This window comes from Ooceraea biroi, chromosome 11 (assembly GCF_003672135.1).
Source record: "Ooceraea biroi isolate clonal line C1 chromosome 11, Obir_v5.4, whole genome shotgun sequence".
NCBI lineage: Eukaryota > Metazoa > Arthropoda > Insecta > Hymenoptera > Formicidae > Ooceraea > Ooceraea biroi.
The window spans coordinates 645,465-664,570 of NC_039516.1; the positions used below are offsets into that span (position 1 = coordinate 645,465).

Consider the following 19,106-nt stretch of genomic DNA (forward strand, 5'->3'; position numbering starts at 1 on the left):
CGCATAAAATTGCACCTATGCCCTCTCGGAATAAAATAAAGGAATATAATGAAGCTTTTAAAAGTTCCTTTAAAAGCGTAATAAAAAAGAAATTTATACTCTTCTTTACAGAATCAAGAAAATTATAACCTATAGTCAAAAAGTCCCTAGATTATTCCCTAGATTGTACTGCACGTCTGGGCTGAAATTCTGTAACTTCGATATCGATCATTTTCGGTATCGTTAACTAGCGACAACCTATGAGAGCCACGCTTTTCTCCAAGGTCGTCCTTGCCATTGGCTATCGCTAGTTAATGATATCGAAAATTATCGATAATGAGTTGCAGAATCCCGGCCCTGGGTGATGACTTTTAACTCGATTGTGAGGGGAAATCATTATTTCCCAAACTCTGAAAACATTATAGGCGTATTTCCCAAATGATTTGGCGTTGAAAGAAGCGAAAAAGAAAATTATTTGGAATGATGTCTGCTAACTATACACTCAACTAATTTTCATTAATTATTAAAAAACTATTATTTCGCAAACTCTAAAAGTTGTTTCCTAAACTTTCCCAAACGATTCCCAAACGATTGCAATAAAAAAAAAAGATTTATTATATTTGTCTGCTAACTATATTGAGGTACACCAGGGACACTAGTATAGACTAAAGTCACTAGATAGATAAAGTACCGCAATCCGTGGTAAAATACATGGAATAAAAATGGCATTGGAAGTGTACTTAGTGCAAACATGCAACTTATCAACACACTAAGTGCAATTCTATGAAGCAGCGTTGCGTTGTATGTCCATTGAGAAGGTTACATATTGTGATAGATGTGAAGAGAACATATTGTGATAAAAACACCGTGTAGTTGGAATTAAAATGGCGGACGATTGCGGTACTTTATCTATCTAGTGACTTTAGTATAGACATCTGTGCTTGCACATTGAACCATAGCTTGGCGCGTTCACCACGTGAGGCCTCCAAGATCAATTCGGTGGTCGCCCACTTCTGTCACTTCTGTCGACTCTTGAACGAAGTGTGTTTGGCAGAGAAAAGCGGAAGAATATATAAAATCTTTCATTCCTCTTACATATATATGTATATTTATCTTATTAAGAAAATATAAAAGATTCAATTAAGTAGCAACTTCTAGTCGCGCCAGTGTTCAGTGTATCTGGAGTATGTTCGTGTCGTTTCGTCTCAGGAAAAATAACGAGAGCAATCGAATACACGTGTCCAAACATACAACATTTTAGGGCCTAAAATTTAGGCAGTGTAGAAAAATATTTATATAATTTATATTTCATTTAAAATTATAACTTAATTCGATTTTAGAGAAATTTGATAAATAGGCATTTGGAGTCACTTAACAGCAAGTGTCAAAGGTACGTAACGCGGTTAAAATGTTTTTTATTTTAATTGTATTTAATAGATTTGATATTAATCAATTTATTGCTATTTACAGACACTTATTTATCATGTTTTGTTAATTTTACATCTTATTTATTGCACTGTTAATCTTATGTTTATATATTTCAATATAACGTATAAATCATATGCAACGTAGTAAAATTTAATAATCATTCTTTAAATAAAAAAACATTTTTGTGTGTATATCATATTTATACATATATTTGCCATACCTTTATTAAAACGAAAATAAATTTGGTTCATTTATTGATATTTTTTGACATTTCCTGTAGCAGCACAAATAAAAATAAAAGTGTAAGCAATTACTTCAATCTGATGTTATGTGATAGATGTCTGGAAGCAAGTGTCGCAACTGTGGGTCCACCAATATCGATACCGATCCGACACGTGGAGATGCGATTTGCATAGAATGTGGTTTTGTATTGGAGGATTCAATTATAGTCAGTCAGACAGCTTTTGAGGAATCGCCATCGGGCAAAGTGATGGTGCTCGGACATTTTGTTGCCAACGATAGCACAGGTGGTGCTACAAATTTCGGTGCATGTAAGTTACGCAAATGGTGTAAGTATTCCCTTTAAAAGAATTTTTTATATATAACGTCTCTTGTTGCGTATTGGTAGCGTACTATGCCAATGGAAGAGAATCTAGAGGAATCACTCTGCAGAATGCGCGAAAAGGTATAACGCACCTTTGTCTTCAATTAGGGTAGGTAATTTCTTTCTGTAATCAAAAATGATCTTCATTAAGTAAGTTTTCACGAAATTTTTCTGTACAATTTCCATTTCAGCCTAAGTCAAAATTATATCGATATATCGGTGAACTTTTATAAGATGGCTTTAAATCTCCATCTGACACGTGGAAGGAAGCAGGCTCACAATCAGGCTGCCTGTGTGTACATCACTTGCCGTATGGAGAAAACGGAACGTATCCTTTATAGCTTATTGCAAAAAATTAATGGGAATTAATATTATTATTATTAAGAGGAATTAATATTTTCTTATATTAATATTATTATTATTATTAATTAATATTTTCTTATATTTGATCCAAATCATATGTGTTCTTATATTTTATTCAACCTTGTTACTTTTCTTCTTTATATGTAGTTCAGTCATTTATTGTTTTACAAGAATCTAGAATTGGACAGGATACAAAGAAAATGACTAAAGGAAATACAAATCCTTAACACTCTATACAGATATGCTAATTGACTTCAGTGACGTTCTCCATATCTGCGTTCATGAACTTGGCCGTACATACTTGCGACTCACACAAGCTTTGAATATCAACATACCATCGATAGGTAAGTCATTTGAATTCTGTGTGACCACATGACACATATAATGATTTGCACATATTTCACTGCTCAAACATTGAGGTAGACTACCGCCTTGATATTTTGGATGGTTTAACTGAAATGTCAAGCTTTGTAGCGCAATCAAGAGATAACGCTGCAGAAATTTTTAAAAACCAGTCGCATCAGAGCCTCTACACACAGACTCTATACATATATAAAAAAAAGTGAATTAAACAAGTACAATGATTTGAGAAAGTAGTGAACTTATTACACAAATATAAATAAATAAAGTCTTTCTTCCTTTTAATTAAGAAATCACAAATTGCAATTGCAAGTCTATTATGGAAACGTAGTTTTAAAATTAATTTATTTATTTCTGTTTAAATCAATTAATTAAAATTAATTTATTTCTGTTTCCTTCTTTTTATTTTTTCATTGATATTGGCCAACTGTATAATTTATTGAAAAGCATTATTTTTTAATATTAAATATTACTATTTGCATTATATTTCTCTATATATTCTAACATTAACCATCTTATAAGATAAATTTTGATATCTTTTAAAATATATGGTTGTATGTGTAAGAAGGCTGTGTACACTGGGTATTCTAAACTATCAATATTAATTTTCAAAGTAAATTCTATGGAACATTTTAAGACAAAAATTCTAATATGAAAATTATGTCAAGATTGTTGAGACTATAAAAGGTTTTAAATAAGAAGCGATTAGTTCATCAATGATAGACTGAAGAAAACTTCGAGTGCTCGGATATGTCAAAATACATGTGAATATATAATATATTATAATTATAATAATACTTTGATGGCTCTGTTACTATCATAATATTATTATTTTAATTATATTGTAATTATTTTAAATTTTTTATTTAATTATGCATATGTAATATATAAAAAAAGATTGTCTAATAAAATTAGTAATTTATTTGTATTTGTACGGTAATTTCGGTTGTCAAAGATGTTCTATTCGCGAAAGCACTTATGCCTTGTGACACTTTGACGTACCTGAACGTGCGAAAGTTCAGCTTTGTTATTGATAAACTTTAATCGCTTTCCATTTAAAAACTATTAAAGCCTCTCTCGACATATATTTTCATGTTAGAATTTTTATCTTAGGATGTTCCATAGAATCTGTCTTTAAAATTCTTACCGATAGTTTCGGGACACGTTGTACAATATTGTAGAATATAAATGTTTTGTAATATTAAAATAGGATAATACATATATTTTTTGTATCTCTGTATCTTGTTTAGTTATAATACATCGTGTATAATACTAAAAATTATGAGGATTAATTTTTTCACACATGTTTACATGTTTTTTTAGAAACAAACATAATAAGACACATAAAAAATGATATATTTGCATAAAATGCATATGTGAGTGTGCACACGTGCATGTATGTCCAATCCTCCCCCCCCCCCCACACACACATACATTCTGAATGACGCTCTGTAAGTGAAACTATTACGCGAAACTTAATATTATAAATGAGAAAATACAAATAAAACATATTTATTTCTGATTAGAATATTGCTGATTAATACTTTGAGTATTTCGAGTAATACTTCGAATATGCATAAAGCATTTTTCTCAGATTGTTGTACATATTTCTTCGCATATTATACATTTTATCATTTTCTCAAAGATGTTTTAACTTTTATATAGCATATATTATGTAATAATAACGACTTTATTAACTTTGAAATAAAAGATTGCGATTAGAACTGATTCTTTGATTACGGAATGTAGATTTTAGAACAGACATTTATAATTTATTAAAACTGTCTAATTGAAATATCATTATATAATGATAAATCATTATATATATTGTATACGTTAAAAATATACACGTTTATTGATTTTGAATAATATATCTCTTTTAAAAACTTATAAAAATCTTATAAAGAAGCGTACAATTATATTTTATGGCAGTATAATAAATAATTTAGTGATGAATTAAATTATATTTGAAACAAATAGAGGATATATATGTATCATAAGTTATCATCAAATTATTGATAGAATAGTTGTAACAAATTAATGTTTACGTTTAATCTTCCAAGATTTGGAAATAGCATCTTAATATTTCTAGTCAATTTCATGATGACATTTAAATAATGCAGTAAGATTAACAATTAAATGAATATGAAAACTTTTAGCAAGATTATTTTAACAAAGGATATAAATGGTATTTAATATTTTTTTGAAAAAAATGCTAAGTCTCAGAATTGTAGCCTTGTTTGCCACAGATATGAAGTAAATAGTACATCTTTTCACTCTATCGTTTAACAATATTCATATAGGCTGCATTCAATTTGTACGCTTTTGTGCAATCAGCAGCTATGTTTATTAACACTATTAGTAGCCGTTCACTTTGCTTGGTATGCGCCAACACCGAGTGAGATCGTTCAATTTAAAGATTGCAAACGTGTATAATAAACGCGTATAATAAAAATATAGGATAGCAAAACATTTAATACATAATATGTTACAGAAACGTAATTCCAACGTTGTTCTTGTTTTATTGTCCGATTTGTTATAATCCTATATAATGGCTTTGTTTCGACATACATTGCGAATCAGTAACATACCATAAATATTTATTTTTTCTATTTTCTTTTCTGTCAGAAATAACATTCCCAGACAAGTATAATATAATCTAACCGAGAAAATTAATATAAATATTAATATAAATAAACAAAATTAATATTTTATTTGTGATCGTTTTACTTTAGCCTTTGTTTGTTTCTATATCTTTCCAATTAAGTGAAACGGATTTGTGGTCATTAAAATTTGTTTACTGTCGCTTTTGGATGTCCGCTTTGAGTAAAAACACTCGCGCTTTTCTCGTACTATCTCGACGAAATAAGCGCATTAATGACGTTATAATGACGTCATACATGATCTCTGTAAGCGCTCACAAAATCTTACAAGAGCTGACAGTGCGAAAGCGTGCAAACCGAACGCAGCCAATGGTTACATCTTTACATAAGCAATATATCATAAATTATTTATAGCACGCATTCTTGTATTTCCAAGACATATCTCTTCTCTTTACATTACATTATTATTTCATATATTTACAATTTTTAAGTAATCGTTACTCTTTTTTTTCGACATGAAAGGAAATTTAAATATGTGATACGAATCGAAGGTTGCTTCAAAATTGTAGCTTCATGAATGAGACTACAGCTTATGCTCTAGAAAGACATTTTGGACATTTCTTTAAAGTTATAAATAGAATTTACATAAACAATATATATATATATATTATTCTTTTCAAATCGTGTAATTTTTGTGTGTATATGTATGTGTGATGTGTTTGTTATCTAAGAAAATATGATTTCTGAACGATTTCTATCGGCATATATTGCATGTAGGTATCTAAAATATTTAAATACGTATCTAAATTTGGTAACGTCCTTTGGATTTAAACGAACTTTTAGAACTACGCTTTAATCACATATCGTGTAGAATTTACAATCGATAATAACAAGATAGTACATAGAATTTCACACGTACATTTTCAATTTTGCACTTAAATGAATATATACAAATATCAATCAACGAGCCTATTAAACTCCTTGCGTTGCGATTTCGTCTCTCACGTACATTTTTTACCTTTAGTAAAACACCTGTTACTCAAAAACCGTTTAATAAAACGTAAGCCAAAGAGTCAAGTATGTCTCACACATTCACACACACACACAGAATGGGTATTAATAACGTTAGTATTTTCGATATATTTTATAAACTGTCTGACGAATAGTTTACAGAGAAAATCGAGTTACAAGTCACTTCCATTTTTTCTGAGCATCAACCTTAAGTGGATACATGTCTCACATAGCTGCTAATTAAATGCCAACACAAGGAGTTGATCAAGCATCAATTAACAGAAATATACAAGATATTAAATCAAACACGATTAATATTTATATCGTTAGAAATAATAATTATGCTGAAGTATTTTAAATTAAATATATCTACAATCGAAAACAGCTTTAATAAACTTGTCAATAGCATTTAAAAAAAAAACATTACACGCAATTTTTTGTTCGTCTTTAACTGTTCTTCAGAATTTCGCAATAGCATTTTTATTCGTAATTTGGACATGCCCAAATATAAAATGTTTCAATTTGAAGTTCGAATATTCTGATTATTACGGTTCACTGGAATATAAATTCCCTCACGTTTCAAGACGCGATAACTTTCGTTATGCCGACCTGTGTGCTAATGCTTTGTTGCGTATCGGTGATCGTATGATTAAACCGTAAGCTCCGCTGTGCTTTTCCATCAATCGTCGGACGGCGGTCCGTAGAAAATTAATTCGGGGATCTGTCCACCTTGAACGCCGGTCCCGTTGGTGCTCTCCGAACTGCATTGAAACTGAAAGTTCACGCTACCGACTGTCGCCTCCGACATACCTTCTTGACCGAAGAAACTCAGTTCCCCGCCGTCCAATATCGCACTAGCCGTGTACGAGCATTCCGGCTCGATTTGTATTGGATTTTCAAAGTACACGTGAAACGTGTTACTCGAGCCGTCGGAGAAGAATTTCGTGTTGTTCTCCGCTAGAATGTTGCCGAGCCTCTTCAGCTCGATCTTAACGTTATAATCCGCAGCACCGGATGAACTTCCGTAGAGTCCAAAACCCACGACAAATATTCTCTTGTCGACGCTGAACTGAATCGAGTCACAACGGCCTCTGTATCGCCACTGATTCGACCTGTACGCGCAAGATTGAAATCTATGGCAAACCTGCGAATAATAGTAAATATTTTAATATTGTAAATATTTGCAGGTTACGCAATATATTTCAATGAACTTCTGATTGACACAATATATTGCGCAAACCTTCAATATAATATACAAACGGTTAATAATATTGTGCAATAATATTGACTGTCTAGGGCCTCCTTAAGGACACCAATAATGCAATATATATTAGTCTGCTCATTACAGCACATATCAGAAACTGATACCGGCAAATGTTTATTTTTAATGTTTTTCCCGAAAAACATTATAAATAAACATTTACTATTAATTTACTTTTAGGTTCAAAATACAAAAAAGTACAAGTTTTTATGTGAAACGGATGGGTTCCACCCACCTGAGTTTTTAATCCTTGACGTGATTTGGTAGGAAAACAAAGTTGTGGTTTGTTGCTAGCTGTGAAGTGCAGAAACAAATCAATTGTCTCCTGATGTGTCAGAATTCCTGTCTGCGCTGCACTATTCGCGAACTCTTCCAGATTCATAGCAGGAAGTCTAATTAAATACAAGGCAGGTCCTTAAAAAAAAAAGAATAAATATCTGATACATAAGGTCTTAACGGAACATATATAGAGTATGTGTATGCGTGTGTGTACGCATGTGTTTATTATATCAATAATTAAAATCTCACCTAACAGTCGTCTTTGATTGGCGGAGGAAGGCTCGAGGTCTTGTCGTATACATTCCGCGGAAGCCCATCGTAACGCAGCCTCCCATATATGGATTTCTTTGCAGTTTAGCGTTTCCCGAGATAAGACGGATTCGAGTGTATGAATGTCAATGTCCACAAAACCATCAGATCTTAGTGCCATTTCTGCCTGACATAAATAGTTTTACTCAATCTCGAAACTCAATACATATATTACTGTTATTAATATTATTATTTTGACCATTTTCACATAGTACGTTTTACAATTTATCCTAAAAATGTAATCCATAAATTATTTTTAAACGAGAGTTTTAGAGAAATTTAATACGCGTGTAATTATTTTGTATTTAATACGAAATTGTACAACTATATAACATGATTTTATTCTTTCTTAATACCTACACATTATTTTATTTTTTATTCCATCTCATTTTTATTATGAAATATTTATACAACGTTAAAAATTAGTTAATTTGTTACAATTTATCTTGTGTGTACGCCACATTTATAATAATATTAAGATAGCTGTCAATATTTGCAATTAAAGAGCTATTATGTAAAATCATTTGATAGTAACAGTAGCGATGGTGCTAAAGTGAACTTAATTGAAATAAATCATAAAATAATTTTTAGTTTGAATCGATTGTTATATTAACGTTTAGGATGGAAAAATAAACGAAAAAATATTATTTGCAATTTTACGTATTGAAGGGCATTGTATATATCATAAACCGATTTAATCGTATATAAAATATGATATTTTCACAACTTATTGAAAATCGACAAAATTTATTGAAATTGTCTGATCTTGCTTAATTGTTACACTTGATAAAATTTTGTCTATGAAACTCGATATGCTCAGCAAATATAAATAAAAAATATAATAAACAACACATGTAAAAACTTTGCAATCTTTCTAAATAAAAACAAAAATTAATAGATGTTAAAATATGCTACATATAATTATATCAGCACATGAGAGAGCTCATATAATATATCAACACTAAAGTATGACGAATAAAAGAAATCTATTATCGGCACAATTCTCGTTTAATAAATCGATGATTATATTACAATCACTTAATAATAATTTGTTATAATAAGAGTCTTGTACATGTGTTTATATAAATATTGTCTTTCTAAAGAATTTCTGCCAAATATTTATTTAGAAAGAGCCTAAGGTACAGAATTGCTCTAAGTTGTATGCTTTTCCTAGACTACCTACAATTGAAATAACTCGAAGTAAAAATCTCGTTAAGAGATGCGCCACTTTGTTGTAATATCCTGAATATTACATATAAATATGCTTCGCGGACTAAATGGAGAATAAACAACAGAAGTTCTTCTTTAAATTACGAGATAACGATCTATGGTAAATGACGACATTATTGTGCAACGCAAATTGGACTGTAAGAGACTGAACAGTTTCTTCGTAAGCAGTTTTTGCACAGCTATGTGCTTAAAAGGTTCAATATTTGCAATATACAGGAAAATCTGTCGATTCACTTTCACTTAGCTAACTATTTGATTCGTCGTTATGCTAGATATGTCACTGCGATTGATTTTGCCATACTCGTACTCGTCCGTCAAGCTATCCTGATACATAATGTTTTGCGTGATCTCGACCTGATCGAATTTATTGTCCGGAAAGTAAGGTTCACTTCGCGTCCGGAAAAGCGAAAAGGACAAGTGCTCATCCGCGAGGATGTTCGTGCAACAATCATTCTCCGAGAGGCTCAAACAGTGTGGCACTATCGACAATCCACCATTGAAAGTCTCGCAATTGTCATCGCTCAGACCTTCGTTGCTCTTGCATGCGCGCCGATATCACAAACTGTTGAATTTATTATCGCAAATGCAATAATGCAAATTCGAGGTGTGATCGACCGAGTCGCTGGAGGGGCTCGAGTCATTTTCGAGTGTCCCGTTCAGGTCTTTATCGTTCAAAGTAATGGCTCTTAGCGTCCTTTGCGTTTGACTTACTTGTGCGTCGATTACCTCCCAGCAACGTTGCATGAGATTCGGTTCTTCGAACAATCGAGACTGACTCAGAAGCAAGCACGCGTTCTTCGCCGTTAGACTCGTTTCCAAATAATTGACGCACGCGCGTGCTAAGTGCGGGACTATATATTTTTTCGCAACGTACAGCGTCGCCAGAACTGTGTCCGCTTCCAGTTGCACTTCGTCGCAATACATGTACCTTGGAAAATTATATATTAAAATTATACAAAGCTGTACATTCTTTTTTTTCTTGGTAAGAAATAGAAGCTAACACTGTTCAACAAAAAATGACTTCTTTTCCAACACCGAAACGAGACTAGTCGTTTTTTATCATTTTTCGGACACTGAATCCGGTTTCCAAATTGCTCCAAATCGCGTCACAAATTTATATCACAAATGATATTCAATCGGAAGAAAACCATTTGATTCCCTAAGACCTTGATAGCCAAATGCATTTTCTTCGATCATTCTTGATAAGATTTCCAGGAATATATTTCTGAAAATTTTCTCTGCTTGGGCTCACCTCAGCAGCGCGAGAAAGGCGGCTGGCTCGACATCAGGCACTTCTATGTCTCTTTTATTTTCCGGCAATCCCCCATAAAACATGGCATAAAATACAGAGCTACCAGTAGCGAGGACGTATTTGTGTGCTGGTATGGTTTGTGTGTGACCTATGATGTACATGAAGTACGATTTAATATCTTGCTAGCAGCAAGGCGATCAGGAAACGTAGAGCAAATATGTATACCTGGACTACCAACAATGAATATAATATCAGCCATGAGGTGATTGTTGAACATGGCCGCGTTTCGTTCTCGAACAGTAGGCTTCGTCGCTTGCCAGTTAGGGTCTTGGGTGCAGTCTCCGGGTGATGGTAGATTCAACTGGGTTATAGGCGATGACAGGGAAGACAGAGGTGATGCAGGAGCACTTAGTGGCTGATTCACTGCGATCCCTTCACGTTGTAACACGATGGATGAAGAGAGTGGGCTCACCGAGGGCGGTGAATCTGATGTATTGCTTGGAGATTCCGCTAAAAGACAAAGTATTTTTCGTGTTAAATCTATATCGAACATCATTTAGAAAATTTAGGAAATACTATTTATTTCCTGTATTAATATACACATTATTATAGTATGCGTTACGATAATAAATGAAACTGACACTTATACTATAGTATGTAATAAACGAAATTTTTTTAAAAACATTTTCAAGCGATATTGTTTAGAATTAACGAAAATGTCATTGAGCAATACTAAAAAATTTACTAAAATTTACTGAAATACTAAATTCACTAGAAATGCAAATAAATCCTTGAAAAATAGGCAGTATACATCTTATAATCGTAATCTTCTTCCTCGTACTTTTCTTGTACATCACGCACCGTCGTGTATCTTCACTACTACTTTGTAATTGTTAATTTCCCTTTCAAGTTTCTTTCAAGTCTCTCTCAGTTGCAGAGGGAAACAAGGTTATGTAAGAACGTTGGGTTCACGCGGATTTGAAATTGTTTGCACGCAGTTTCCGATCAACATATCCGTCAGTTAAAGCAAATAACGTGCTCGCGACACATCCACTACACTTTTTCGCGAGCAAATCAGAGGCATCGAAAAAAAAAAACTTATTTTTAACGTCACATTTCAATCATTTCTTCGAATGTACATTATGCCACCGACGTTGGAAAATAACGACGATTCTTAATATCGCAATCCAGCACAACTTTATGTGATCTCTGGCTAATGTTCTTCTTTTTGTATTCTCAATTGTTACGAGTGTTCCTTCGAGCAAGCACTTCCATGATATTTTGTTTGTGCGTGTGTGGGGGGGGGACGAGTGGTGGGGGGGTGTGCGTGCATAGATAGAAGGATAAATAAATATATACGCTACAAAAAACAGAAAAAGAGATATACATGATAAAAGCACGTGTGTTCCTATAGTTGAAAAATTAATGCAGCTTTCGTTGATATTTGCAACACGAGCAACGAAATTTGCATCTCGTTTCATAGCTATATGACGTTACGCACTGTATGTTCACAGTTATGATGACTGCACTTGCACAAACGGCAACAAATTAATAAACATATAAAAATTTATAAACATAAACAAATTTACAATGAATTGATCTGCTTGCAGTGGAATATATATTGATAGACAGTCATTTCGAGGATTATTGATCAATTATCAAACTTGAGCGATTCGTCTTTTTTTTTTTATTTGCATTCAAATGTAACACATGAGATAAATAAAAGATGATTTTTATCTCATCCATTATCGGGTAATCAACATTTATTAATTATTATGTGGAGCATCATCGATATAATTATAACATCTATTAATCTATTTTATGCAAGACACGCAAGGGAGTAATATTACACGATCATTTTTGGTAGAAAATAAAATAAAAAATAAAAAATCACGTTTGGAGAAACGTAATTTTAGGATAATTTTAAAACAGGATTTAGAATAAGAGGAATTTGACAGAGATGTTGTACACACGTTTACTGTATGAATAATTTTACAAATATTTACTTCCAACGTGGTTCGTACGATTGGAAAATCGTAAGATCGCGATTGACCATTTCGCGGTGCTTCATTCTGCGGGCGCATACATTGTACATATATAAATAGCGAACTCTCGCTCATTCATACGCGTGACATATACACAAAAGCGATATTTTTCTCCTCTCTTTGTCTGTCTCACCGTTCACCCAGGCATTGGTTTGCTTGACAGCAACGTTGTCTTGAAAGCGCTTCATCGGCTTGGTGGAGATCTTCGAGTAGAGATTCGACATTGCCATTGTCGTCGCACCTCCGTCCGATCTTTTCCGCCGTGTCGTAAACTATCCTCGCGCGTGCGGCACCAGAGCGGCTTCGTGCGTATCGGTTACGCGGCCGCCATTTCCTACGCACGGGCGCTACTGTCGAGGGGCGCAGCCGCCGTATCGGTCGATAGACCCCGACGACCCAGAGAAGGAGAAGAGATAGAACTATAGTAATAGATAGAGGGGAAGGAGGGGATGCAGAGGGGGGAGATGCTAAAGATCTATTGCTGTGTTGAAATTTCTAATAATAAATAATTATTTAATAATAATTTAATGATTATTTATGATCAAATCTAAATATTTGATTTCTTGTAGGCCAAAATAGCATTTTTTAATTATTATTCAAATAAATAAATAATTATCAATTTTTCGAAATTCTATCATAAACAAAATCTTCCCTATCGCAGATATAATTTATTTTTAATAATCTTCACCTAAACATGGAGCAAAAAATCGTTTGCAATATATTCTATATAATTGAAATACAGTTATATTGCAACAATGTTGCAATTTTGCGAATTACAGTGCAATATTGCAGAGACATGTTCATTTATAGGTGCATACATGTCGGATAGAATTTGTAATATTTATTAGATTTCTCTGTCTTAATTTTCATATTTTTCTTCCATAAAATAAATTATGAACATCAGATGTCGATGATTTCTTTTCATTCTAAAATTATATGTGCTTACTATTTTGTAAAAGTCGTTTCGAATATTAAATCGAACAAAGTTAATGTTTATCTATAAAAACAATTATCTTTTTTTTAAATACGATATATTCATTAAGGGAGTTTAAAAAAACGAAATTTCAAAACCAGAATTAAAATCTCAACTGGGTGTCTTGAACGTAGCTCACAACACTTGCCTGGCCATTTAAAGTACTCAATCCACTTGTAAAATTTTCATGCACATTTCATGCAACTTTAATCATATTATCTGATTATTCTGAATAAGTTTCAGATGGTTTTATCCTTTGAAAATAAAACTTTTATCTCTGTTCTTAAAAAATGCAAGGCTTTGCTATGATGAAATGAATTATAGAGATTATGTTAACAAAGATATTGGTCAAACAAAATATTATTCATATTTTGACTTACATTTAATGCAAATTTAATCGAAAATGTGCTGAATATTGAAACTGAAATTTCAAGAAAAAAGTATATATATTTATGTTAAAACAATTGTGACTTTATATTTGAATAATTTGAAGATCATGTTTTATTCAGTTTCTTAAAATATTTTCAATTTATTGTTATATTAATATATATTTAAAAGTCAGTTTATACGCAGTAACATTGTTGGTAGTGACGAACATTTTGCGTGTACGTGTGCGTGCATATGTAATATATTTTTGATGATGCAAATATAATTGTTTCTGTTATGCGTAGATCCTAGTTTGTTCGTTTTGAGGTTTGCGCATAAACTAGAATTCGGTGAGAAAACTCACGCCGTGTCTATGACGGCCTCAAGAATAGTTCAAAGAATGAAAAGAGACAGTATTCATAGTGGACGTAGACCATCAGGTTTATGTGGTGCAGGTAGGAAACTTTTCTATAAGATTTCTTTTAATATAAAGATTTATTTTAATAATATTTCATTATAAATATTATTGTTTCTCCGTAATAGCTTTACTAATCGCTGCGCGGTTACATGAATTCAACAGATCACCCAATGACATTATAAAAATTGTTAAAGTACACGAATCTACTTTACGTAAAAGGTAAAATAATTATTTAAATATAATTGTTAATTACAAAAATACAATTATTATTATTTAAAAATATAATTATTTAAATTAATAATAATAATTATTTAAGTCGGGGTACTTACAATATATACTTCTTTATACGTATAATGGAAGTAGATTTATAGTAATGGCAGATTTCTCTTTTACGTTTTCTCTAACATAGGTTGATGGAATTTGGCGATACACCATCCAGTGCTCTGACATTGGACGAATTTATGACGGTAGATTTAGAAGAAGAACAAGATCCTCCAGCATTTAAAGCAGCACGTAAGAAAGATAAGGAGCGTTTACAAAAGGTACGTTTCTTTTTTAAATATTGTTTCTCCCTTAAATTGTAACTGTAATTGTATCTTGAAATTTAATTTAACTAAACAAAAAAAGGCTGTGATTTATAAGATATAATAATATATAGACTACAGAATATTATTTTATTAATAAATAATATTTGCTTCTTTTAGTTAGAAAACATAGACACAGAAATAAGCGAGCTACAAGCGGAAATCGACAAACAGTTGGAAGATTACAGAATAGGAAAAGTAAGAAAACGAAAGGACGGTGAGTATATTTTCATTATCTACATTATTTTAAGTATAAAAAGAAAAAATAGTAATAAATGTAAAAGAGGAAAGGGATAACGTGTAATAGAGATTTATTATTTCTTTGATTGTTTCAATATTCTGCATAGTCAATTGATACTTGTAAATAGATTTTACAAGTTCTTCTTTTGGAGTCACGTCGATCGCATAAATTATTAAGTAAATAGACGAAGAAAAATCAAGCACAATTGTTATTTAAGAAATTATGTCTCAGATATGGTAGATGCATTGTGTAGTCAAGTGTATTAAATCCGTCTGATTTTGGCTCTTTCGTAAATAATTAAAATCTAGCAGCAGTGTCAAACAAAAGTGAAATATGCAGGTGATACATGGGATCACATACAATCCTATATTATTTTTCCTATAAGAAAAAAATAAGAGAAATGAATAAGAAGAGAGAATAGAATATTTTCTTTATTATTCAATGATTATATCTATTAATACAAAATTGTTTACAGTATTATCTAAAGAGACCGAAGTAGAGACTGAAGACGCAGATAGATTTGTTCGGGAAAGCAATTTAAGCATAATCCAAAGATATGTCGAGAACAATGTTGACAATCCTGATGAGGAAATTCAAGATGATATAATAAATAAAAATAATAATTCTCTCATTACTGGATTAGGTAAGCATTTAGGAAATAATATTATTTCTTATTTTATTGAGTTATCAACGAAACTTTGTAACTTTGATTGACTTACATACAGGTCCAGACATAGCATCGATGATGTTCGCAAACGATCATTCAAATGAATACAAAGAGAAAGCAGATAACAATTTGGAAGATAAGGTAAGCGTTCTTTTTTTGTTGAATTTGATTATGTTATTTTTATTATATGTATAATATTTGCGAGTATACATATAATAAAATAGCATTTTATTAATACATATAATATTTGCGAGGAAACCACATAAGGTATAAATCATCGATTTGGCCGAATTTTGGCAGATAGGTCGGGAAAGAAGATTGATCCACGTTCGGCCGTTTGCTCAAACATTCAAATATTATCGAGATAATTATCGTTGACCCATGTTGTGAGAGTGACACGTCAGCAATTCGCGCCTAGTGGATTGTAATTTCAGCTTTTAATTGTTATTTCTCTTCCGACTCTAAAAGGATTTATTTTCTTGTATATATCCAATAATTAATCCATTCCTATTTATCAATAGGAACGGTTAATGGATTATGTACAAGGAAATGAATTTTTTTGAAAAAAATGTGAAGGCTCCAAATGAGATCCTTGAGAAAGTCCTGAGGACACCACAATTTCTCTGGAAAAACCATCATTAAATTATTTGAGATCTATTAGATATAAAACTTGATAGTCAACTCAAGAAGTTTCTATTTCAAGAGCTCCTAGATTATTAATTAGAATTGCATAATTAACACTGTCGAAAATCTTCCTAAAATCGGTATATGTAGCGTCCACCTGGAATAATCTCTCTACAGCTACAACAATATAATCATGATACGTTATAAGAGATAGTAAGGACCAATCGATTAGTTATTAAGGGATCTAAACCTGATTAACAGTAATCCCAAGTAGATTAGAAAAAATTATGTTAAACATATCGCACTGCCAGCATACAATTATGCTAATAAAAATTAAATTCATTAAAATAATTTAAAAGAACATTAGCCGGCTTAATCACATTATTAGGCTGTGACATTGTACATAAGAGTACCATCAGTATCGTTAATAAAGGATAGATGAGGAAGATTATAATTCTCAGTGATTACAAAGTCGAAATCCGATGACACAATCCTTGTTTATTATTGGTTTATAGGTGGCAATAGAAAATATTAGTACATGCATTATTTATTTATTAAGTACCTGAAATAATTAGAAAATACTTTTCTTTGTAGACTGTCGAGGATATTCATACGAGTGATATTGATGATGAGGAATTGGACAGTTATATTCTTACGGAAAAAGAAACACGATATAAATCAGCCCTTTGGAATAAAGTAAACGCTGATTATCTTGTCCAGCAAAAAGAGAAAGAAGAGAAGCGTTTAAAAGAGAAGGAAGAAGGTAAACCTGAGAAAAAAAGAAGAAGAACAACTTCTAGAAAGAATAAAATACCTGCGAATACTGTGGGTGAGTTGATATTTATTTTTCTTCTCCATAGTAATTTAATCATCATCGAATATTTTCCTTATTGTTCTTTCCCTTAGGCGAAGCAATTGAGAAAATGTTACAAGAGAAAAAGATATCTACCAAAATTAATTATGAAGTGTTAAAAAGCCTAAATAATCAACAGCGAAACAGTCAAGAATTACATACCACGAATACAAAATCAAAATTAGATGACGCAACAAATTTGAGTAAACCGTAAGTACATATTATTATGCAATTATGACTGTAAAAATTGATCGTAATCGATTATAAGTGCAAGATCAGTTATTAATACAATGATTATTCTGTTTTTTTTTTAGAGTAACACTCAGTTCTTCTGTAAAGTCTACAGAAGTTTCGCTAAAGAGAAAACATTATTCGGTTAAATCGAGTACACAGAATTCAAGAATTATAGATAAGACGTCAAAGGATGAAGAATTTACAAAAAATTCACAAAAAGATATCAAGTCAATGGATATTGGTGAACCCATAGAAGACACGTCGGAAATTGGTATGCAATTTTTTTCTACTTTTTATTTTCAGATTCTTTCTTTTCATTGCACATACTGTGTCATTGTTATTATTAAATCTATTTCTGTTGTAGTGTTTGAAAATTGTTGTCTGGATGAAGAAGAATCCGACGCCGCTGAAATGTCCCTTGGACAAATGCTTGAATCTCATGCGATATCCGAGACTGAATTTTGCGATGATGACTATCAGTATGATTAGAAATTTTTATATTTATGTACTTTATATGTAATTATTTGATATTAATTATTATGTGTAAAAACTGTGTGTATGTGCAATTACACACGTATTTATATGCATTAATTTAGTAATATATGCATTTCTCAAGCTATTTTATGAAATATAAATTTCTGCAATAATAACTTACAAGATGTGCTACATCATAATAAGATTCCGTGTTTAAAAAGATTAGTTTCATCCATTATTCCAATAATTCATGTCTGCACATCTTTACACAACTTAGTGCCCGACTCATCCCCTATACGTGCCAGAGCATCATAGATTGAAACTCCAAAACAAAGTAAGCGATCTTTTGTTTTTACATCACAATTAGGGTTTTGGGAAGTTTATCTGACACTCTTTCTTTTTTTCTCTCTTTTTCTGTCCACCCTGTTCCACCCTCTTCTCGCCAGTTCTCCCCATCTTCCTCTCCGGAATTGTAAATTTACCTCATTTCTTCGGAATGTATTAAATTTTACATTTAAATTCAACGATGTCTCGCAACATGTTAACTTTTATATATAGTTTTTTAATTTAAGAACGTCGAAATATGCCAATTTTACTTGTTAACTCGAGAACGTTGGAATACGTTAATTTTTATATTTTAACTTAAGAATCACAATTCATGTAACACTTTACTGCATCTGCAGAAATGTATTAATTTTTATATTAAAACTTAAGAATATTTGTTCGCATAACGCTGTACCTCACGATTTTTATATTTTAATTCAAAACATTTACTCATGTATCGCTCTCTGTGCTATACATGTTCAGTAGCACATCAATCTTTATATTTCTATGCAAACATTTGTTCATGTACATAATTTACGTGCATATTAATATTTTAATAAGTAATAAGTAATTTATTACATATATTTAATAAATAATAAGTAATTTATCACATATATTTCATAT

The 19,106-nt window shown here is 31.6% G+C and overlaps 2 protein-coding genes across 4 annotated transcripts; one reads left to right on the forward strand and one right to left on the reverse strand.

The window, feature by feature from the left end:
- The first annotated feature begins 978 nt into the window (after nucleotides 1–978).
- Nucleotides 979–18,363, forward strand: LOC105274658 (transcription factor IIIB 90 kDa subunit). The gene is made up of 15 exons (XM_026973916.1): nucleotides 979–1,369; nucleotides 1,745–1,958; nucleotides 2,036–2,120; nucleotides 2,203–2,339; nucleotides 2,614–2,718; nucleotides 14,369–14,518; nucleotides 14,607–14,700; nucleotides 14,891–15,023; nucleotides 15,186–15,282; nucleotides 15,782–15,949; nucleotides 16,032–16,114; nucleotides 17,192–17,426; nucleotides 17,504–17,660; nucleotides 17,765–17,955; nucleotides 18,049–18,363. Exons 2-15 carry the CDS (start codon nucleotides 1,745–1,747, stop codon nucleotides 18,171–18,173), a joined length of 1,974 nt encoding a protein of 657 aa, XP_026829717.1. The 5' UTR covers nucleotides 979–1,369; the 3' UTR covers nucleotides 18,174–18,363.
- LOC105274657 (BTB/POZ domain-containing protein 6) lies at nucleotides 5,237–13,103 on the reverse strand. Of its 3 annotated transcripts, none has more exons than XM_011330957.3 (7): nucleotides 11,491–13,103; nucleotides 10,905–11,189; nucleotides 10,680–10,827; nucleotides 10,139–10,355; nucleotides 8,138–8,324; nucleotides 7,845–8,023; nucleotides 5,237–7,492 (listed from the first exon to the last, which is right to left on the reverse strand). In XM_011330957.3, exons 1-7 carry the CDS (start codon nucleotides 11,531–11,533, stop codon nucleotides 7,028–7,030), a joined length of 1,524 nt encoding a protein of 507 aa, XP_011329259.1. In that variant the 5' UTR covers nucleotides 11,534–13,103; the 3' UTR covers nucleotides 5,237–7,027. The 3 variants fall into 3 exon arrangements, with proteins under 3 accessions (XP_011329259.1, XP_011329260.1, XP_011329258.1); XM_011330958.3 differs by having other exon boundaries at nucleotides 11,521–13,102; XM_011330956.3 differs by having other exon boundaries at nucleotides 12,858–13,101.
- Nucleotides 18,364–19,106: the final 743 nt, after the last annotated feature.